At 46.4% G+C, this 23126-nt stretch overlaps 1 protein-coding gene across 6 annotated transcripts in view; it reads right to left on the minus strand.

The window, feature by feature from the left end:
- NSD1 (nuclear receptor binding SET domain protein 1) overlaps positions 1 to 23126 on the minus strand; it is a 59898-nt gene that overhangs the window by 9438 nt on the left and 27334 nt on the right. For all 6 annotated transcript variants that reach the window (XM_088063473.1, XM_088063475.1, XM_088063474.1 and 3 more), the window contains 15 exons: positions 21490 to 21599; positions 20376 to 20445; positions 19946 to 20064; positions 16310 to 16453; positions 15758 to 15881; positions 14740 to 14940; positions 13164 to 13343; positions 12682 to 12838; positions 12182 to 12387; positions 11528 to 11640; positions 8800 to 9069; positions 7425 to 7541; positions 6139 to 6280; positions 5624 to 5730; positions 2320 to 2524 (listed from right to left, as the gene is read on the minus strand). In XM_088063473.1, coding sequence (XP_087919599.1) covers positions 2320 to 2524; positions 5624 to 5730; positions 6139 to 6280; positions 7425 to 7541; positions 8800 to 9069; positions 11528 to 11640; positions 12182 to 12387; positions 12682 to 12838; positions 13164 to 13343; positions 14740 to 14940; positions 15758 to 15881; positions 16310 to 16453; positions 19946 to 20064; positions 20376 to 20445; positions 21490 to 21599 — 2265 coding nt within the window. The remainder of the gene's footprint in view (positions 1 to 2319; positions 2525 to 5623; positions 5731 to 6138; positions 6281 to 7424; positions 7542 to 8799; positions 9070 to 11527; positions 11641 to 12181; positions 12388 to 12681; positions 12839 to 13163; positions 13344 to 14739; positions 14941 to 15757; positions 15882 to 16309; positions 16454 to 19945; positions 20065 to 20375; positions 20446 to 21489; positions 21600 to 23126) is intronic.

Consider the following 23126-nt stretch of genomic DNA (forward strand, 5'->3'; position numbering starts at 1 on the left):
CAATACCACCAGCAGGCAAAACACAACACTACACTTCAGAGATTGCTGCTTTTCTCACTTGTAATGAGCCCACTGGCTCTGCCTCCTGCTCCCTCAGCCAAGGCTGTGGCTGGCTCTACCAAATGTTTCCAGTTGATGGACACAACAGGCTGAGTTCCTGACCTCTCATCACAGGATGAGAAGGGATGTTTTTCCAAATACACCTCCTGCCTCTGCGCTCTTCCAGCTCTCCACATCCCCCATCTCTCCTGCTCCCTGCCTTGCTGTGGGGAGCAGCTCCTCGCAGAGCAGCCCTGGCACAGAGCTCTGAGCCAGAGGGCAACCATGGACACCAGCCAGGCCAGAGCACCTCCCAGCCTGCCTGAACCAAAGCCACAGACCCGTGGCTGTGGCTACCAGCTCCTTTCCAGGGAGGCTGGTTCCTGCAGCACAGCACTGAGCAGCTGTGGGCATTGCTCCCTGGACTTGTGCAACAGCAGCTCTCCACTCCCCTCTCTCACGCTGCTTTTCCCCTGGGGTTGAAGGCAACACGTAGTAAGTTTTTCCCCTCCTTTGAAGCCAGTCCAAGGCTTCTGTTCCAGTCTCAAAATATGCACAGTGTTCTTCTGTGTCTTTTCCAATTTTTCAGCATTTTTTTCCAAGTACGGATGTTTAACACTTCCCATGATCCCCCCTGTTCCTGGCCCACGGTGCTGCCCCCTCCACCAGCAGAATCCCAGAGAGAGCCACACAACGCTGGGCCACTGCAGAGACCCTGGGACTGTCCTTATAGAGGTCATTTGTACAGATGGAAAATAAAATAAGCCAAAACCTGCTAGTTTGTTGCAGGAAGGATAAATCCTATCAAACTACTCTAATGGTCTTTGACAGGATGAAAAGGTCTAATGAATAAGCATCCTCTCCAGGGACAGCCCGGAGCTCTTGGAAGTAAGATCACACAATTAGCAAACATGCAAACAAGCAGGATATTTCAATTACTTGACAGCAATGCCCATGGCAGAGGAAACATTGGAAGTAGAAAGTGCTGAACCTTTCATGTCCTGAACGATACTCTAAGGAGTAGGCTATGAAAATCACTGCCTATGTGTAAAAAAGGTAAAATTGCTAAAACTGACTGAAAATCATTCTCAAAAACCAGTTATTAATAGTCTTGCGGCAAACTGAGGAGACATTTCAAATTACATCCTTCAGGAGTGTATTTTAATCTCTACAATAATTTAAATTTCTGAAAGCAGAACAGCAAATATTCTTACAGATACAGGTAGATAACATCAAGCCTGTAAGGGACTGCAAAAATCCAGTTGGACAGGCTCAGAATTTAAACTGGACAAATGCTCTTGCACCAAAAAGGTGTAATTAAAGACAGGAGCAAAACAGGTTTGCAAGAGGAAGAAATAAATATGAGGAAAGGATGAAGATGAAAACTCAAATAGGATAAAGCAAACCATCAACATCACATCAATGTAACTTATTTTTGCAAAACAAGTAAAACATAATTTCTGAAGAAATATTATGTAAAAAACAAAATATAATTATTCTCTTCTGTCAGAGTAAGCAAGGCCTCAGCTGCAATGCTATTAAAATACTTGTTTCCAGTTTTAAAAATGTGTAGGCAAGTGGGACACAGTCCAGAGTAGATCAAGAATAAAAACTTGGGGCTATGTTTGTATAAGCCAGAAAAGGACTGAGACAACAATTTTTCACTATGTAAAAAAATGTGTATCAGAGAGCGGGCAATCCTTTGTGGCTTTTAGACAGGCTGTTAGGAGAAACTTTGCAAATGGAAAGCAGGGGAGCAGGCTGGAGGCAGGACTGTACTTGGAGTACTTTTTAATTTCAAATTTTTGCCCTCATTTCACCACAAACTAGAATATACTTTGGTGCTCTTCTCTTACATATGAACTAATGCCTATTCAGACTTTTAAGAGATTCTTTTCAAACCCCTATTTTCCAGCAGTGCTTCTCCTCACCATTCGACTCACAACTGTCTTCAGCTTTGGGAAAACAGGCAGTGTGATGACCAATACCTCAGCTATTGTTGGGATTATGCTCTGACAGGCCCCAAGAATGGGGTCAGTTCACAAGCACCCTCTCTTAGGCAAGGACTAGCTCCCCCTTCAGCAACTAGCTCACCTTTTTGCAGTCACAGTGGGGTACAAACCAGGGCTGGGTTGTTTGGGAAACAAGGTCTGTTCAAGGGAGAAAGATTTCTCTAAATGTTAAGATGCTGAGAATAGAGTGCAAGATCACGAGCAGCACCCAGGACACGCAGAGCCAACACTGTGACCCAAGCAGAGCCCAGCTGTGCAGAGCACTGACCTGCAGGTCTCTTGGTGAGGTTGAGGCAGTCAGCGTGGTACACCTTGGGGCAGCCTGACTTCTTGCAAGAGACCAGCTGCCCTCCGTCCCCGCAGCTGAAACACTCATCCTCCCGCTCCTTCATCACCTCCGCCTGCGACCTGCGCTTCATCTGCGGCCGCCTCTTGAGCTTCTTGGACTTCTCCTCGCTGAGGCTGGGCTGGCTCTGTGGGTGAAACAATGTGGGTTAATGCAGGGCTCTGCTTCATCCATCTGCTCCCTTCCCACTGCAAACCCTGCTGACAGAAATCCTACTGCCAGCTATACCTGAGCATCTCTAGCGCTGCTTAGTATTTGGCAACCAGTTTACTACAGCAAAAAGCTCCCAGTTATTTTCAAAGAGCCTGGAAATCCTGCAGCAAAGCTTGGCTGAATATGGGATTTATACAACTAGCAACAGCAGAATGAGGAGCTGGGGCTGCCTGGTGTCACTGAGCTTGTTCCACTTCTCACAGACTCTTCAGGTCAAAGCAGTCAGGCCTCCTGGCACACATGACTCAAAATGATTCTATATCCAGGGCCTTTCTGTACTTTTTTCACATTCATCACTTCCCTCTCTGTCTTCAGTCTGAATTTATCTGTCATCAGTTTAGACTTATGTCAATGCTGCTCTTCTGCACCAGAATCACAGTATCTTTACAGTTGGAAAAGACCTCCAAGATCACCAAGTTCAACGTTTGAAACTTTTCTATCTCCTTGAAGAAACCTCTGGGACACTCTCCTAATTGCAAACTGAAACTTTCAGTCAGCATACTCAGTCTTCCCAGTGGCTTTTCTTTGCCCTTACTGAGTATACTTATCCCAAAGAAAGGTTACAGAATTACACATGCTACCTCAGATAACACCTCACAGGCAGTGTACACAAACATCAACACTTAGCCAAAAGAACAGGGGACTCCGCCAAAGCACTGCCCCCATTTGCCTTTTCCACAGCTGTCACACCACACCTCAGTCCTGTGGCAGCTGAGCTGCACAGTGGCTCCTTCTCCATCACAACTGCCCAGCCATAACCTTCTCATGGTGGATTTGTTTCTTCTGTTAACCTTCCCAGGTGTGTACTGTGGAATATCCAATCTCCATTCCCCCTATACTCAGTTACTCTTTTGCAACTGCCCCATCCTCTCACTCTCCCACGCCAATGACAACCGAACCCTGCATCATCAGTACAGTTAAATTATCCGTGTAGTGAAGTAACTACAACTGGACACAGGACAGGCAAGTAAATGCTCTCTTCTCTGGCCTAAGGCTTCCTCCAACCCTGCTCTTCCAAGCCCCCTCCAAGCCAGGCTGAACCTCCCATTCTGTCAAACACTCAACTCCACAAAGATGATGCTTCTTGCCTCCAGTCCTGACCTTATCAAAGCACCATTAGTTTAGTTTATCTAAGGAGACATAAGGTAAATTCTGTGCCATTTTCTATATCTCCTTGTGTTCAAATATGTGTTCTCCATGCAGGACATCTCTGTGTGCTGAGACAATGCCTATGAAGCAATTCTTACATCCTTTATTCTGCATAAACACTGTGCATAATATTTCCATCACCAAAACATTTAAAAACCTTGGTCTCCAGACCTATAATTTCAGAACTCTGCAGTTGGCTACCCAGCTTTCCTGTCAACAAGGAGTTATATCTCTTGACTGTTTCCTTCCCCTTCGCATGTGGATGTTTCTGCTTTCATACCATCATTCCCCCTGACAATGGGGACAAGCCAGGCCTTTCTTATCACTGAAAATGCAGGCACTGAATGCCTCCATCTAAACTATGCCACCGATTTTCAGCGCCTACTTCCTTGGCCATGTAATTACAAAGAGAACAAGAAAATCCCTTCACAGCTAATTTGAATGTCTAAGAGAGGTCTAACAGCTGGACTAAGCGATTCCCACTTGCTCCCTGCAGTACAATAGGCTCCCAAACATTCTTCCACACTCCCAGTTAGAAGGCACTTTTAAGAGTGAACTTGAGTATAATCAGTTTTGTCTTGCTGTATCTTCAGGAAGCTTAAAAATGCATCTATTGTGAGGAGAATTTTTTTAAAAACCACCCCAAGGTACTCTTTTCTCTGTATTGTTTTTAGCCCATCTCATCAGGATGGAATGAGTCGCCTCAGATATCACAATGGAACATGAATGCCAACTAAAGGGCACCTTTCTCTGATTTCCACTGTGCAACCTGCAATTTCAAGGCAAAAATGACAGTCAAACCATGTATGACACAGGGGCAGCACAAAATCAATTGAACTTTAAATCGAAACCTGAAAAAGAACTAAATACATCAGATGTGCAACTCGCCTCAGCTGTCAGCTTCTGAAGACATCCATTTTTTATTTTTATAAGTTAATTTTTCTGAAGAACTAATCTCTGAACAATTTATAAAATCGTCCCTTTATATTGATGGGGTTCAACAACTGATGCTGGAGGTTTTAACCCTTAACTGTGGTCCCAGCAGGATCCACATGCCAGAGCAGAGGGATTACAGACTGAGTTGGTGAAGAACTTATAACAAACCAACAGCTGAGACATAGATTTAGCGGGTGACAGCTGGGAACTTGGCCAACTGCTCCTGTTATTTCCTTTTCCCAGTGAGAACCAGCTCACACAAGGAGGTAATTGAAATCAATTCCTGCTACTGCAACATTACAGTTACAAATCAAAGCCCTCAAAAAGTCAGTGAGTTCTAAAAGCTGGTGGTTTTTCTACCACAGATATGGCAAATTTCTTATGTCTGTCTGATGTGTAAAAATTGGACACTTCATTAAAACCAGAATAAAACCAAGAACTTTACTGCAGAATAGACGGTGAGGTAGCAGCCTTCTGGCTCTAAAACAACTTCAGTGTACAGGAATGTGAGTTTGCTGGCATTCCATGCATGCACACAATTTACTCAAGCCTTTACTTTGGGAAATGGCCTGAGTTGTGTTTTCTTGGTCTTTCCTATGCCTGTCCTTTGCTCCTCTACTGCTATGGAAATTGTCATGAAAAGAAGGAAAAAATGGGAAAAAAAATTAAAAAAAACCCCAAAACTCTTTCTTTTGTTCTTTCAGTGTAAAATAAATCTTCCTGTCATTATTTATAGAAACTCTGATAACTGAAGACTAAGATTTGTTCTCTCAGAATGAATACTCAAATAATTAACTCATTTCAAACACTGCTCCCATGGCCACACTGAAATGATCTCTTCAACCTGAAACCTCTGCAACCAATGAATGATACTTATCTATGCAAAGAGGTGATTTGGAAGAACAAAAGCTTAAAGGATGCATCATACCTTTGGTCTTACTCCTAGGAAGCCACTGCAGTTTGGGGCACCACACTTACAAACGGTCTTTCCATTTCCCAAACACTCCAGATTGTAGTTGAAAGTCAGCTCAGTCCCTGGCACAAAAGCAGATCAAAACCAAGTTAATGAATTAGAGAGTAAAATGTTTTACTGCTGAAGTAAAAACACTTTTTAAATATAATGTCACAAATGACTGCCACCACTACACAAGGACACCAAACTATTAATGTCCCCATAGATGTGTGTAGATTGAAAATTCAGTGCAATTCCTCACCCCTACCACATTTTACAGCTAAAAAGGACATTAATCCTGTAGCAGGGCCCTGTATCAGCCTCCACCGACACCGGGGCTCTGTGTATTTCATCACATTAGTGCTGCTGTTAAGCCTCATGAATACCCATATGAAAATAAAAATTAAACCCCTTTCCAAGAAATTACAAACCCTCCCTCTTCCCTACAGAACCCCCGAGGCTACTGCAGGCATTGACAGTGTGTTCCTTACCAGCTTTGATATTTACAAGTGCGAAGAGCCCGACTCGAGTGTCACCATTCACACACCATTTCTGAGTCTCACAGTTGGGCTGGCAGCAATGGTTCATGAACCGAGCATAGTTGCCCTTTGGCCCAGCATCAATGATTCGATCCTGGAATTGCAAAAAAACCCCACAAACCACCCAGAAAACCACATTTCAGTCATCTGTCATCAACTGCAACCAACCAGCTCTGATGCCTCTGGCCAGTGCTGGCAGATCACATGGCAACACAACCTCCTGCACATCATCCTTCTCCTCAAAGACACAGGGCTCCCAAACAGCCAGGACAGTGCCACTGGTGCTTTCTGGGAAACAAGGTCTCCCCGTGGCATCAGTACTGGATAAATACCACCCCAGCACACTTCCAAGGCAGTGCTTGTGGTTCCTGGCCCCAACTTCTGTTTAAAAGCGAAGCAGCAGTTCCCATTTCTTACATGTCAGTGTACAGAAGGAAGACAAGAAGAGTGTGTAAGCTGAGGTAGACTGATGGACAGCTTGTTACAGGGCTGGGGAGGACAGAGAAGCTGCAACTGAGATTTGCTTTTGTAGTAATGAGGGAGATATTAACACTTGGGTCTGCCTCACCAGCCAGACAAGGAGAACAAGGTATGGTGAGTGTGAACTTGCAGCAGGATGAGGGGAAAGATATAAAGCAGTCACTGTTATCCTGTCCCGCACTCAACAGCTTCCTCCCCATGTCTGCTCTCATGGTTTCCTTCTCATCTTTCCATGGTTGAGTGACAAAGTGCGGAAAGCAGCTGACAAAACCACTTAAACCTCTGAAAATCAGGAGCTCATAGCAACAACCTGGCTTGCAGGACCCACTGGGGAGCCTGTGGGTGTAACTAAATCCATCACTCTACTGAGAACAGCAAGACCTGAGATCTGAACTTAGATGAAGGTCATGCTGTGCCTATAACTTGTATGTCTGAGGGCTGATGTCTCTTCTGGCACACACCAGCCCTGTTCTGGGCTCTCCAAGGTTCCCAAATTCAGCCTCTTATGCTGATGCAGAATTTACGGTCCTCAGACAATGATTCTCACCTCTTCTGAACAAACTCAGGCCATATCTGTTCAGACTTTCCTTGTAACCCTGAAATCCAACCTGAAGCTCCTCTACTACAGGTTAATTCAGTCATTTCAGAGGAAACGCTCATCAGCAATGTTTAGCCCCTTTTTACTAGACAGTATCATGCATTCCTTCCCATCTTTTTACTTCTGTTTAGGACACTGGCAAGAGATTCTTTGCACATACCTTATCCAGTGTTAACATGTAGAAATTGGTAATGTCGTGCTCCTGAGCGTAGCGGATTCGGGCTCGGCACTCCTCTTCGTCAATTAGCTCCCCAACATACTCATTAACAAATTCACCCTGCCAGACAGAAAACAACAAGCTGGTAAGACAAGACAAATTATCTGCAGGATGGAGGAATGTCCACCTTTGTGCTAGAACTTAGCTCCTGTTTCCTTCCTAAAGATCTCTCCCTGTGCTTTGCAGCCAGTTTGACCTATAACCTTCACCAAGAGCCCTGGACCATACATCCGTTTCACATGCTCAAATAACTCAAAACAAATAAAGAACTGTGACCATCAGGTTATTCTTTGTGCCAAAGAAAGAATTAGCATCCAGGGACAGCACAGAAGTTAACCACAAGAGCAGCACTTTGCTGCAAAGCTCAAAGCACTGTCCTAATTGCATTCCAGCTGAAAACAATATCCCTTTGGGGACCAGCCACATGGAGCAGCAGGATGCACCTGAGGCACCTGCTCCTGCAGTGAATCCATGGAGTTCTCCTGTGCTGAAGTACTGCAGAGACCGTACTCGTCATTAAAGAGAACCCCAGCTCTGCTCCAGTGGGGCTAATAGGTCCCCTCCACTAAATAACAGAGTGTTTCTGTTTCCAGACTGCTGAAACAAGCACATGGAATGGCAGAAACATCCTTTAACTGCCTGCACAGCAGGCAGCAACGTTTTCAACAAGACAGATTCACATTTTGCCTCTTCTATCAAGGCCTTCCTCTTACCATGTCATCCCTCTTCCTTTTTCAGACATTCTTCTCCTACTATGCTAATAGTCCTCTGTTTCACTTCATCCTTTATTAGCTTTGGCGCTCTTTTGGATTTAACATTCTTCCTCCTTTATTCAGCACAGATGTATGTCCAAAGAATTACTATTCTTTGCATTTAAAAAATACATACAAGTGTTTTAGGCAGAGATAATCAGTTTCAGAAGTAATAACAGCCATCTCCAAGACACTGCCCTTTTTTAAGATCCAAGCCCTGGTTTCTGACACAAGACCCTCATGCTGGATAAGCCTGGCTAGTCAAGAACAGGGGGGAGGAATAATCACTGTTCCCCATCTGGAAATCCTGAGCACCATCCCATTGTTCTTACAAGCAGACTGACCAAGCAATCACCTTTCTTACCCTGTGGGACATCAACATGCAAATCATTTTCTCAGTCAGCTGAGCCAGAACACTCTTATCAAGACTGGAAACATTAAATTCATCAATATTTTTTTCTAAATGGCATTCTACAGCAAGAAGTCTTTTTCTAATTCAGTTTTCAAACCACGAGTGATCAAGAGAGCAGCGATGAGAGAGACTGACACAGAAGGAGCGTACGTACCTTCCTGATGTCTGTTTTGGCCTGCAAGCCCCAGCCTCGTGCCAGCGTGCGGAAGATCTGTACCTCGGGGTACTGGCGCTTGGAGAAGCACTGGTTCTGGCAGCGCTCACCAGCAGGACACACCATGGGGTGGCACTCGTACAGCAACATGCGGTTGATGCACTCCGAGTCCAGGCCGCAGGGGTTCTCGTCCGTGGGTTTGCAGTTGCAGCGCGGTATCTCGGACAGGTCTGCAGTGAAGATCTGCACCTTCCCCACCGGCCGATTCACCTTCAATGCACACCAGGAACATGAGCTCTTGGGAGCTGTAGGTTACCCCGACAGGCACTTCTATACTCCACCCTTGCCTACGAGCTGACAGGCTGCAGTGACTTAGTGACAGCGAGGGGCAGGACAGAAGTGCAGGCACAGCTGTACTTCTGGGAATGCTATTTCCAGAGGCAGAAGGTTAGAGGAAAGAGCTCAGGAGGATGAAGGTTCCCCATTCACATCACCTGGTGCAATGTGTATTCTGTGACCCTGGAAAGGTGAGAGGCTGCCAAGTGTCCCCCTCCCATAATCACTGAGCCCACATCCAGCTCAGGTGGCCAACCCAGTGCTCTTGCTGGGTACACATCATCCCTGTGATCAGCAACAAACCAAACATTCTGCATCAAACTGAACATTTTCCAGTCTGAGTGTCAGGTGCTTTTCCTCAGCTTTCCCTTACTGCCCTGTTTTTTGAATGTTACCTTCAAGCTGGTTTGTGCTCTCAGCTGTCACACCTGTGACAGAAGGCCTACCATGCAGTTACCTCCCTACCCAACTGTCCTGCAGATGTAAATGGAAGCCAAACCAGACAAGACTGGGGTTGGAAGGCCCAAAGAGGAGCTCAGAGTTAAGCCAAGGAGCTCTCTAAAAACCGCTCCAGAAGGAAGCAGAGTGCAGCACCATGTGGAGAAGCGACTGGCGTGTCTGTGGCATGAGCTGGGTCCTTGGGGTTTGGTTAAAGGCAGCGAACGCTGAAAAGCAGGCAACAGAGAGTCAGGACTTTGGAGAGAGACACTGAAGAAAAGCTCCTTGCTGTTCCTTTCCCTGGGTGAACCATTGTCTTGCTTTCCTCTCCCAGAACACGAAAGGAAGGGATTTTAGCAAAACTATTCCAGGCCCCGTTTAAGTTACTTAGTCCCACCCACAGAGTTTCCACACTGACAGCCTGCCTGAGGCTGGCCCGGTCCTGATCCCCCTTTGTTTAAACACAAACCCTGCAGAAATCCCTCATTAATCTCTTCAACACAGTCTCCCCCACCTTCCTCCTAGAACTGCGTCCCACCTCCAACATTCCTTGTCATTCGGGTTCTCCTCTGCTGCTTCCCATCTCTTACCCAGACTCATCACCTCATTAAGAGTGGCAACACTCACAGGATTGTGTCAATCCACCATTGGCACCGCCACTCCACATGACACATGCCCAGAATACCTGCCTTACTCTCTGAGGCACTGCTGGAAAAAAACAGGGCAATGCTTGGACTAGTCACAAGCTTGACGTGATGAACAATCCCAAGTATATTTTGCAGCAGCCTCTTGTGTGGGTGTTCCTTGGGATGGACTCGAGGTGCTGATCTCCTTAGAAGGAGTGGACACAAACAGCTTCAGCCATTCCACCCTGAAGCCTTCTCCAGTTCACCATCTGCTCCTGCAAACTGCTTTGCTTTCAGAGAGACAAACAGCTTGCACCCAGACCTCAGAAAGGCTGCCATGACTAATGACCACAACCGTCATTATTTATATAAAAGGATATTTCAAAGGCTCTAAACTGCTTCCAAAGTTCCTTCATGTTGCGGCCAGAGAGGCCTAAAAATAGCTATAATGAGAAACTACTTCCTCCACTGAAGCTGCCTGGACCATACTGCTGCCACAGCATTCAGCTGTGCTCTTTACACCACATAGTAACTCATGCAGGATATACCTGCCTAAAAATCCTAGCTAGATAGAAAAAGTGACAGAAATCAGTCAAGCTTTTATATTCTACCACATAAAAAAGGGAAGGAGCAGACAGAAGCAATAAAATAAAGAACACAGCCCCTGAGTCAATGGGTTTCTGGTCAGTTGGGATCCACTTCTCAGACAAGCACATGCTTGGCCCCAGCTCTCCTCTCAAGTCACCTCCATCCTGTAGGACTTCAACTACTGCTCTAACATATTAATATTAATAACAACAATAACAATAACTGACAGCCCTTAACATGAATAGTTCTCCAAAACTGAGGGAAAAGGTTGATACTGCAGCCTGTAGATCTGTTTCAGTCACCAACTGATACAGAGACAGATATAAAACAAGAGCAGAGATGATAGAAGATACTGTGGGTTACCACCCTCCACACAGCCCTGCTGCACTGTACCCTGACCACCTCCTCTCCTGCACCACCGGGTTTGCCCACCTTGCCATCAGCAGCATTTGACCATACTGAACATTAGCAGCCCTCTGCCCTGAGTTCTCAAGGTAGAGACACTTCCTTCAGACCACACAAATGACATGGACAGCACAGACATGACCCAATCTATTCCAGCAAATCAGAGCACCTCTGTTACTGCAGCCCAGCTTGCTGAGGATGGAAAGAGGATCAAAGAAACCTTCAAGAACAGCCAGACACCCAAACATCAGAAATGTTTCTGTATACCTGTGAATCACCTGCACCGACAGCTCAAGACTTCTCTTCCGCACCTGCCCCCCACCACCTCCCCTCACCTTGATGTGTTTGTAGGGAGGAGGTTTCTTGTCATTCTTTTTGTCTTCCTGAAGTTGTCTCAGTTCTTTCTGTGCCTTCAACTCTTCAAATCTCACAGCAGCTTCCTGAAGAGCTAAATGAGAGAACAGGCCCTGTTATAAGGAACTCCCTCTGCTTGCACAGAGCTGGGCAGCCACTGCCCAACCCAGTGCTTACAAGGTTCAACAGAGGAGGGTGAAGAAAATGCAGGAGGGAAGTGCAGAAATTACTGTCAGGGGTCTGCTCATGGGTGATGAAGCATCCCATCTGTTGGCTATCTTTGCCTGCCCTCCTGGGCAGAGATGCCAAGCAGCTGCAACCACAACTCTCAAGTGCACTTTTATACCAAGATAATGACTGCATTACACAGAGGGAAGCTGACACAGCAGCAGCTCACTTGAATTTTGAGATGTTATGTCAGAGCTGGACAAGAGTTTGAGATCTACCCACCCTTCTCCCTCTCTGGGAGTCACCCACACACTCTGAGCATCCTGAATGATACATAAGCAGCAGCTCATTCTACAAATTTAACTTCAGTTATAAGAAGACATTTTTCTCTGCTGCAAGACTGACACTTTTCCAAAGAGGAATGAAGAGGGAAAGACCCTGTACTTCCCTGGATGAAGACAAGTTACCTTTTTTGTATATGCCATCCACGCCCTTCCCCATCTTGTCTTTGCTGCTGACATCACCTTCCATGTAAGGGAACACACGAGCCTGGTGGGTCCACAGGTAGTCCTTGGAGCCAAAGAACAGCACAGGGAACTCACCGATGTCATGTTTCATTTTTTGGATGTTGACAGGAATTGTCCTAGGATGGCAAATCTCAGCTGGCCACCACCTGCAACACAGGGAAGGGCAGATGAAACCTCTGGCTTCCCCCACTTCCAGCCACCTCAAAAGTATGCTACTGCATGGAGACATGGGAAAAAGTGTGTGAGGGCTACCAGCAAGGCTGGTGGGGAGAAAAGAGGCTACTGGAGGTGGAAAGCTCATGTTTTACCAGCAATGTGCATGCAAAAAAACCAGAGGCCTGCTGCAATGAACCCTGCAGAGAGGGGCAGCTTCTCACCTCCATCACCATGAGCACTGCATGAAGAAGGGATAGGGACAAGTCTGTTCTATCTTCACCTACCTGTAGCGCCCAACTTTCACCCAGACTACTTCTTTGTAGTGTGGCTTTTTGCCTGCCTTGCAATCATTACAATACCAGCTTCCCTCTGGCATCTCAATGTTTAGACACTCACGGTGAAACGCAGCCGGGCACGACTCGCAGCATAGAAGGCTGCCCCCTGCAAAGAGAAGGAGGAGGAATTTATCAGTCACTGTGCAGAAGCCCTGCACTCCCCATTGCCAGACAGACCTGGAAAAAGGGAATGATGGTCTCCTGGGGGAGAAGCCCTGGGGGAAGCCCTTTTCAAAAGCTGAGCCCTACTCATGGTAAAAAAGGGATCCAGAAAAGGTCCTAGTCTGAAGCTGCACTTAAATGCAGAAAGACAGGAAGGCAGTCTGTTCTCTGCAGTTCCCATTGGGACATTCTGGATGGGAAAAGCTTCTGCCCTTTGTACCGAACCCCTGCCAGGGCGTTCCCTGAGGACCCAGCGCTGGCCATCTCACCTTCTGAGCAGACAAAGCACCAGCTGACGTTGACGTGCTCGTGGTTGCGGCAGCCCCTGCGCGCAGTGAAGTGGTTGGGGCAGATGATGCTGTTGGAGGCCAGGACCACGGAGCCGGCGGCAAGGCAGAAGTCGTTGGAGTGATACGCGACCGGACACCGCACACAGCGCATCAGGCGACCTGGCAGCCACAACACAGTGAGCCTCTGCAGGATCACCACTCTTTCCTATTCCAACTAGACTCTAAGCTCATACCTAAGCTCAAAATGAGCTTTGGAGAAGGAAGCTAACCTTTAATTTTTATAGACCACCCATGATATACTCACTGGATTCCTATTAAGTTACTTAATATAACTAAATATAGATAAAATTAGAAAATCTGTAATACCTATACCATAGATAAAATTGTATTATTTAGAAGTGAAAAACCTCCTGCATGCCGTGCAGAAACAGTTCAAGAGTTCACAGACTGGGACTGCTTCCTATCATACACAAATAATTACTGAATCAGCTCCGACAGTAATTACAGATGGGGTGTTCCAAGTGCTTAGCTGCACATAATGAAATCAATCCATGTAGCTTCTGAAAACACCAGCACTTGCCTCTTGTTTATCAGATTTTATCCTGAAATTCCAGAACTTCCAGGCAATTCAGACTTCCCTACAGGCCTAGTTTATGTGAGGTTTTTGAGAGCCCGATTTCAGTTCCCCACAGCAGATTATAAACAGGAAGAAGAGGTAGGAGAAAAGGGGTAAATGTGACCACCAAGAAGCAGCAGCCAGTCAACAAATGATCAGTGGGGAAGTGGCTGGCTGTGGGCTTTTGGCCTTGGTGTTCTTTTCTACACCAAATACTGATAAATGGAGGCAAAAAAGCCAACTTTGACATGGACTCTGAGGATAAAAAATAGAGCCAGTCTTATTGTCACCCATCTTAAGATACCATGGATTAAAGAAAGGCAGATCTAGAAGCAAATAAACACAGCATTCACGGAAGTTTTGAGTTTGATAATGTGAAATAAAGGTCAAGGTATTGCTGCAAACAGCTCAAACAAATGTTTGCCTGGGAAGCTTAGCCCAAGGGTGTCTCCACTACCAGATGAGAGTTTACATAGAAAAAAATGGATAAGTAGAACAATATCATAGTTTGCCCTGTGCTGCTCTTGATGCTGCTGTGTTGACAGCCTGTGCTGCTAAGCAAGGCACCATCTGCAGCACTGGCACAGTGAGGAGCAGGTGGGAGAAACACGAGCGTGTCTGTACAGCTCCAGAGATTTACTCAAAAACCCACTGAGGCCTGAGGCAAGGCTGGGCGTGCAGGAATCCGAGCCTCTGGACAGCCTTAGAACATTCCAGCTGCCGTGTCCGACCATGGGGAGTGCTGCCGAGCCTCACAGTCTGACACCACCCCTTCCACTCCCCTGGGAGCAGCTATTCCTTAGCAAACACAGCCAGTGCTGTGGAAAGGTCACAAAGACAACAACGCAAAGAACTGGTGAACCAGGTGGACATGAAACAAAGAAACATGAAACACCGGGTGACTGCACCCCTCCAGACCACCCTGGAGGACTCAGGTACCTTTAGAGGCGGAGATGTTTGCTGGGTTAGCAGCATGGCAGGTCATGCAGATGTGCAGGGAGCAGCGGAAGCCCTTGTTCTGCATGACTGTGGGTGGGTATTTCTGTATGCAGGCTTCGTGGTAATACTTCCCACAGAGGGGCAGCAAGCACCGCTTCACATCCTCCCCGCAGCTCTTGCACACAAAGCAGGTGTGGACCCCTGGAGAAAGAGCAATGCACTGGTCACACAGGAGGGCTAAATGAGGATCTGATGCTGTCACCAGGCTGCCTAATAGCACAGCACAACTTCCCAGCCTGCTGCACCCATCCCAGAGCACATGTCTCTGCACCAGGTTGGTTTGGCCTGAAGCTGCAGTACAACTCCACATCAAAATGAATATTATTACAGCTGGCACTTCAGGCCAGGGAAAGAAGAAAATAAAAAAAAAAAAAAAAATCAATAACCCTACTTTGAGATTTCCTCCTTTCCAGCCTGAAAAAGACTCCTCCTCCTCCCCACCAGACCACTTTTCACAGTCCCAGGTAAGAATTTGTCTCTTTCCCAGCAGATCATGGACATTCACTTCTCCGTACACCAAGTCTGAATCAACAGTAAGGCTGGTAAATATATGAAGCTGTTATTAATGGTTTAAAATCAACAAAGAGTAGGTTTAGATTAAACACTAGGAAAAAATTCTTATGTGTGAGGGTAGTGAGGACCTAGCACAGGTTGCCCAGAGAAGCTGTGGGTGCCTCGTATCTGGAAGTGTTCAAGCCCAGGATGGACAGGGCTTGTAGTAACCTGGTCTAGTGGAAGGTGCTCCTGCCTGTGGCAGAGGGGGGAAATTTGATGATTTTTAAGGTCCCTTCAAACCTAAATCACCCTGTGATTCTATGATTCTAGTTAGAAAGTCATTATCAGACATCAAACTAATAATCTGAGGACTGAGAGCTACTCAGCAGCCCTATAGCAGGGACATCAGTCAAGGAAGCACCAGGTAAGCCCACAAGTCCTGCACTCACAGAGGCTGCCCTACCTGTGGAACACTCATTGCAGATGAATTTGCCCTTTGGCATCTCGGAGAGCCCAAGGCACTGCAGGTGGAAAGCACCACAGCACTGCGCCTCACACAGCAACAACTCCCCTGGCTTCTCACAGATCTGTGGGAAAGAAACACGGTATCAGCTTGAGCAATTTTCTTCCCTGCAGCATCCCAGACAGCAGCAACCCCCATGCTGGCCAGAACTGCTGGCAAAGACCCCCTGGGGTAAAATGCTGCATTTTCCTTGTGTAAGTTAATTCAGGTAGTTTGTGTATAACCACTGTAATTTACCATCCATTCCCTGATACCCAACATTGGCTAAAATCTATCTTACACTGGTCACAACTCCCTAACCTCTGTGAACTTTAAGAAGAAGAAAGGCTATTGCAGGAGAAATGCTTGATAAAGAGCACAAAAAGCTGATAAGTTCTACAATAAGCACTTGGAGGCTACCTGGGCTTACCTGGGGCACCAATGTGTCCCAAAACTTACACAAAAATACTTTACAGTGAGATAGTTTCAAAGAGATTTCTTCAAGAACACTACCTGACACACATTCTCCTTGAGGGCTGCTCCTCCTCCACGCTCCCCCTGTATCTTTTTGGACGAAGGCACTCCATGGTCATTTTCTGACCCCTCCTCATGACCTTCTTTGGGGCTTGCAGCAGTCCCATGAATGGATGTCTCCCCCTTTAAAGAGAAAACTAGAATTAGAACTGTCAGTAGTGCCTATCCTGACTTGGAAACTACAAATTCAGCACTTAATGAGTTTGGCAGGTGATCTGTGTGTTACCCACCCTGGAGAGAACGTCCCTCATACTGTTCCACCAAAGGATTTATGGGAAAGGGAAAAGGAAGAGCTCTTAGTTTACCAGCTGATTAAAAATACACACTCAACACAATTATCTTCCTGTGCATAACCCCTCTCTGAGCAAGGAGTAAGCCCTGAATGGAAACAAATCAAGTAGGCTAGTAAGTCAGAAGCATCCTAGGATCTACTTGCTCTAGAAACACAAATGAAAAACTTCAATCTTCATAGCACCTAGCATACAGTGTCAACACACTAAATGAACTACATTTTTCCTCTACACTTATCTCAGCTTGTCCTAACCCATGTAAAATAGAGACACAAAGGTACTCGAGGCCTGTGCTGGTAATCAAGTCAGCCAACCCCAAAACGAGCAGCACAGCAGGACATTTACACCCCATCCTGACTGAGGTGTGGAGTCTCCCACTGTCCTGTACGAGTGTACAGCACTGCCTGTAACATCCACTGGTGAAAGCATCCTGGGGAGAAGATGGGTTTCAAATGATAAAGGCCCAACCACACACTGTGCTCAGGCACTAAGAGGGAAGAACAGCAGGTATCCTAGAGACACTTGTTTCTACCACAAAATACGGCTGTCCTGCAGCTACGCTCGGCATCAGCGCCACGGATTTTGTCAGGACAGGCAACTAAGAGCTAGGAAACACCATTCTGCCAGCTTCCAGCCCACTTGGGAGGTCTAGGGAACACTGCAGTGGCCTCACCAGCCCCAGCTGCCACTCCACAGTAGGTACAATTTAAGGACCATTACTACTGCACCAAAGTGATGCCTTTAGCTACGTGCTTTGAGCCATAACATTTTAAGGACTCTGCCACTTTTAAATATGCCAGCTCACTGCAGGTAGCTGAGTGATCTCATTGCACAGCTGCCAGCTCCTCCCTGGGTCACCAAGCTGTAGCCACTGTATACCCAGGCACAAACAGTACACCTGAGAGACCTTGTGAGGAATTCCAACTGCTGGCAGAAGCAGCAGCCATCACTCCCACACCTCCAGGCCTGCTTGGTGCAGGACTGTCCAGCTAACAATCACGAGAGGGAGCTTTGCACCACTTTCTGCATGGGAAAGTCTGAGCTGTGGTGCTACTAAAGCCTGTAAGCTGAATTGAATGGCTTTTGAACACATTTTAAAACCGGGCAAAAAAGGGATATCAGTATCTTCTAAAGTTTAAAGCTGGTAAGAACCTGGAGCTAGTATTCTGCTCAGATAATGATGATTTCTTTGCCTGGAACTGTTGGCTTTTTCCCTTATTCCCTGAATGTAGCAGTATGATTTTATTTGGGGACACTTTAAAGCCATGCACCTTCTGTGGAGCAATGATGCACAGATGCACTGAAGTTATATTGAAGTACACAATATAAAGATGAATGGTATAAACTGACTTCTTTGGAAGAAAAAAAGTCCCAACTACAGGCTACTGCCAGTTCAACATTCCTTACAGAGTACAGACTTTTTCTAACACTGCTCCCAGAACTGTCCAGGGAAGGGATGTCAGAGCTAGGCAGAATGGGTAAGGCCCCTCCCTTGTGAACATGGAAAAGGGCATTGCCACTCCAGGCCGTCACTCAAGGACCTGTCACTGTTTCCCCTCCTTCCTCTGCCCAGCACAAGCACTGCAACACCACATACCTCCTGCAGAAAGAAGGGCTCATCCCAGGTCTTCTTCCAGAACAATCCCTGCTGCTGTGTCTGGCGCAATCCCAAAGCCTGACCTGTTCTTTGGCACAGCCTGACCTTGGCTTACAACCTTGACAACCACTTCAACAGCATTTTCCATCCCATTCTGTCAGTCTCTTACTGCCCTGATGTTGTAAATTTGCACTCCTGGCTCCACAGACGGGCAAGGTCAGAGAAAGCTGCTTAACTCAGCCCAGGCTGACAAGCTTTCCTCTGCCCTCTTTTCCTTGGAAGGCAGCTGGACCCAAGGCTTCACTGTCCGGTATCATCAGACCATGTATTTTTTCCTAGCAAAGTGGAGCTGCTTGCTCAATGTGTGCAGTCACTGAGGGACCAGCATGGTCTGAATTCCACATGAAAGCACAACTGTATCTCCACAGCATCCCAACACCAGAACCCAAGCACTCACCTACACCAGGGGATGCACACCCACCACAGCAGTTGAAGAGACACAATCACATAGAAAGGGATGGCAGCAAAGGCGCCAAGCATTGACTTTTTTTTGCATCGTTTACACCATACCTGACTTCTGGTACTCAATACAAATGTCTACAGATGGAGGCAGTTAAGACTGGGTTTCCTCTGCAGTGAGTGGTGGGTACAGGATTCAGAGCCATGGTCTAGATCTTTGCTGCTCTGAACTGCCCCTCTTTTCACAGAGAATTTGCTGTCCCTTAGTGGTCACAGCAGACAATGTTAACTGCTCCTGCCCAGCACTGGCAAAGGTATTTGTACAGGCTGTTTTAAAACATTAGTCCAGCTGAGGACACTTCAAGAAGAACACTAACACCAGCGCAGGAAAGCTTACATGGACCAAGGGTATTACCCCAATTTATCAACTTTATCAGAAATGACCTTTCCAAAATGCAACAGGAACTGTTTGAAGTGGTGTGAGGTTTTTGTTCTCCTGTAAACCGTGTTACAACAACAAATATAACAATATTTATCTATAATTGGCTCCTGAAATACATACTGACTATCCTGCCTGCTGCTGAACCTGGGCCACTGGAAGTGAGAGGCGATGGCGAGAGGCCCAGAGGTGTCCTGCCTCTCCCAGGAAGTCTTGCTTCCCCTACACTTGCTGATAACTGGCTCATTCCTAAAAGGCAAAACGTGCTTGTCAGAGATATTTTGTATGCTGATCTTGCTAATATGTAGTACAGGGAATTGCCCCAATTATCCCTTTCTGCTGGATGGCAGAATGCAATCAGAGGCTCTTGTGAGCAGTCACAGACAGTCCCCCCCAGCCCCTCAATGGGGTTCTTGGCTCATCCTGGCGCTCAGGTGCAAGCAGAAGGGGCTGAAGTCCAGTCTATTGCTTGTGCTGGTGTGTGAAGGTCAAGAGTCCCACCCCCAGAGAAGATATTTTACAACAGTTTTGATTTTCTGAGGTGCAAAGCAAGACACCAGGCAAAAACTGGTTCCATGAATTCAGAACAGCTTCTCTCACAGAGAATTAGCTGAGTAGCAGTTTGAAAACAGAGCCTGAGTTAAACTTCATTATAAAATAGCTACTAGATCAAGGAGGTGTCTTCAGCCTAACCCCAGCTCATGCAGCTGCATCAGTAGTACAAATTCTCAAATGACAGGCCAAAGGATGCCTCTGGCTTAGGCTCTGCCGAGTACCCTGGGAAGGAGCAAACAGGTTATAGGGATGAGAGCATGAAGACCCAACAGTACCTCAGAGTGTGGGGTCTCCCCCAGCCCCTCCTCATTTTTCTCCTTCTTGGAATGGACTGCAGCAGAGGTATGGCGCTGTCTCTTCCGCTTCCGCTGTTTCTCCAAGAGCTTTTCAGAAGCTGGGATGCAACAGAAAGACCATTCAAAAATGCAGAAATAATTCCCTTGCTGCATGTGACACCAGCAAGTTCTGCAGCCTTTCTGAGAGATTCAGGCTGGATTCTCTATTCTTTGAGGGCCTAAGGGCTGGAGCAATACCAACCTCCAGGCACTCTGCCCTGCAGCCATCAGAGAATCACCAGTTCACAGTGGTTTAAACAACTTTTGCTGGGCTGCTGAACCCAGAACACCAAGCACTTACACACACAGTGCCACAGGCACTGATCCAAATGTCACGACAGTCTGCCCTGCTAGCCCTGCCTTCACTTACCTTCTCCCAGTTCCTGGAAGTGGGCTGGTGAGTAGAGCTCAGAGCTGTCACTCTCTGAAGGGCCAGTACCCTACAAACACACAGGGGAGTCAAGTCACTAGATGAAAACAGAGGCACACACTCCTCAGCCATGAAACCTTTTGGAATCACTGCAACACCTAATTTACCATCCACATCATGAATTCATCAGTCATCAGAGATTTTACAAGAAAATATTTGGTGTGTGTGTGATAAATCACACATGTAAAAGTCTGTCTCCGGGCAGGGAGTGCTCATCAGCACCATTCACTGTTTCCTGTGCTCTCTCAAAAAGGCTGCTAATACTCTGTAAGGTGCTGGGAAAAGACACTCTCTTCTGAGTTTACACTTTTACAGACCTTAAGACTGAAATACACTGGCTTCTACATTACTGCAGTGGTGATACCTGTACTAAGACTGTGCCTCACAGTGAAAGAAAAAGGAAAGAAGTGTTATTACTCAACTTTAGAAACAGTGGCAACAAGTTTTGTGCAGGCACATGATCTGAAATAAATACAAATTGCTTTTTTCCAAACCACGTCACTGAATATTGAGTATTCAGTGTAGGTGAGCAGCATTTTCTTTAAAAATCTGAACCAAACACAGTATCCTACATGTGATTCACCTCAAGCCTCCATCCTGCTTCAAGCTCTGCACTTACATGCATTCACCAACTCACTTGGGAAGGTAACAAAGAGAACACTGCTCAGAGGAAGTCTGATGGAAAAGAACAAAGCCTTAGGTTCAAGTTCAAGGGACACTGTAACATGACAGCCTCTGTGCAGAACATTTCTGCTCATACATTCCCAGCCAGCATCCAGATGATACTTCTCCATATAAATCAATTAAAAAAAAAAAAAAATGGAGATGATAAGCCAGAACTACCCAATCCCCATTACAAGGGGGGAGAGGTGGGGGGACAGTGGATTATTTCACCATAACACAGCAACCAGCACCTTTGGGAAGGGTAGACCTTTGCTCCTGGGCCACAGCCAATAAAAAAAACCACATCCCATTGCACTGTGTCTTGTTTAGCAGGATCTGCTGTCTAGGCCTGTTTTCTATCTGGTTTTTAAAAGTGCTGGAAGCTAAGTACCTTCTTTTGGGGAGTCCATTCCTCCTTCTTTGGCATAAAGGCAGTATCCAAGTCATTTGATTCCAAGAGCTTTTTAGTGGGCTTCCTTTGACGCTTGCTTTCGAAGTTTCCTGTAATGAAACCCTTCACATCAGATAAACAGGGGTTTTCTTGTCTTCAATCAGATTAAGACCATTAAGTAAATATCAGCCAACAGTTCAAAACAATCTGCTTCACCCTGTCTTTGGGATCATAAGCTCCTAGGGCAGAGATGCCAATTACCTGCTTCTGTACAACTTCAATAAAAACAGACCTCAGTCTGCCATGACCTTCAGGCTCACCTCAATATGTAATACAAAAATCCACCCACAGAAGAGAGGCTGTGAACTCACTGCCAGCAGGTAACACATGCTGGCAGCACAATTCACATCATAATTTCCCCAAACACTTTGATCTGCATAAGCCAGTCCTACCACTGACACAGCCCTGCCTACACTCCCACACCCCTCACACCAGCACTCATGCTGCTGTAGTAAACAGGCTGAAGATCACAATCCTGGTTTAACATACTTGAGAAAAGAAGCCCCAACAAAACTAGGTGTAACTTGCACTATTTTCACATTCAAGCTTTATCCTGGCCCTTGGAAGGTAGCAAATTGCTAGACCTGAGTTCCTTCACGAATTTTGGCAACAGTATAAACTTAGAACCAGGAAATGCTGATGCTGAGTGCAGACACTTCACAGCCACAGCCTGTTACCATCCCACCCCATTCATCCACTGGCTTCGACAGTCTCAGCTGTGCCCTTTGACACCTCTGTAGGCACAGCTCATCCATCACACTCCTAACCCTCAAGACAAGCTTCTGCCCACTCTGTGTGCTTCAGTAAGAGGTATGGGGAAATGAGGGAAAAGAGCTACACAACCTCTGCAGACTGGACGTTTGCTCCCACTGCTGCAGCCTGTTCTGTTCTTCTGTGTCTCCAATCTTGGGTTCCCATCCTCAGTTTTTCCTCCTTTAATCATCTCCAACTTCCCACTTCCCTGTGATACCCACAAGTCTTCAGAGGCAATCCCTCTTCCCTCACACATGACAGGCTAACTGACCTCCCACTGACCATAAATCTGCCTGCTTGATTTATTTTTTTGGACTACAAGCCCTTTAGGAACAGTGTGCCCTCCAAGTTAGCACAGCCAGAACACCAGGGCTTTAATTCTGGACATGTCTTTAGATGCTAACAGAGAATAAACGTACTCAAAGGAGACCCTGAGACTGACACTTCTGGAAAAGGCCCCTCAGACCACACTCCTTCTACACTGCGCCTTACTGAAAGCCAAGGTCCTGGCTTCCTGCTCACACCAGTCTCCAAAAATTTCTACAGATGCTTAGAACCTCTTAAGGAGAAAGTTTTTCCAGAGGGAGTTTTGTGCTACAGCTGCCTGAGCTCCCTAGGAGAGCAAAAGATCACTCCATGAACAATGCAGCTTAGAGTTTGTGCATCACCCTCAGCACAGCAATGTTCATCCAAGGGGGTTTACAGCAACAAGAGACTGTCAAGATAAAGGAATGTCACTGTTTGGAAGCACAGACAGGAAGGACTAAGAGAAGGAGTTGTGGCCTCCTTCATTTGGACAAAAGAGGCATTCTGTACCAGGATAT

Source organism: Pseudopodoces humilis, chromosome 17 (assembly GCF_049639895.1).
Source record: "Pseudopodoces humilis isolate 2021_Gansu_Grassland_sample_001 chromosome 17, ASM4963989v1, whole genome shotgun sequence".
In the NCBI taxonomy this organism is placed as follows: Eukaryota; Metazoa; Chordata; class Aves; order Passeriformes; family Paridae; genus Pseudopodoces; species Pseudopodoces humilis.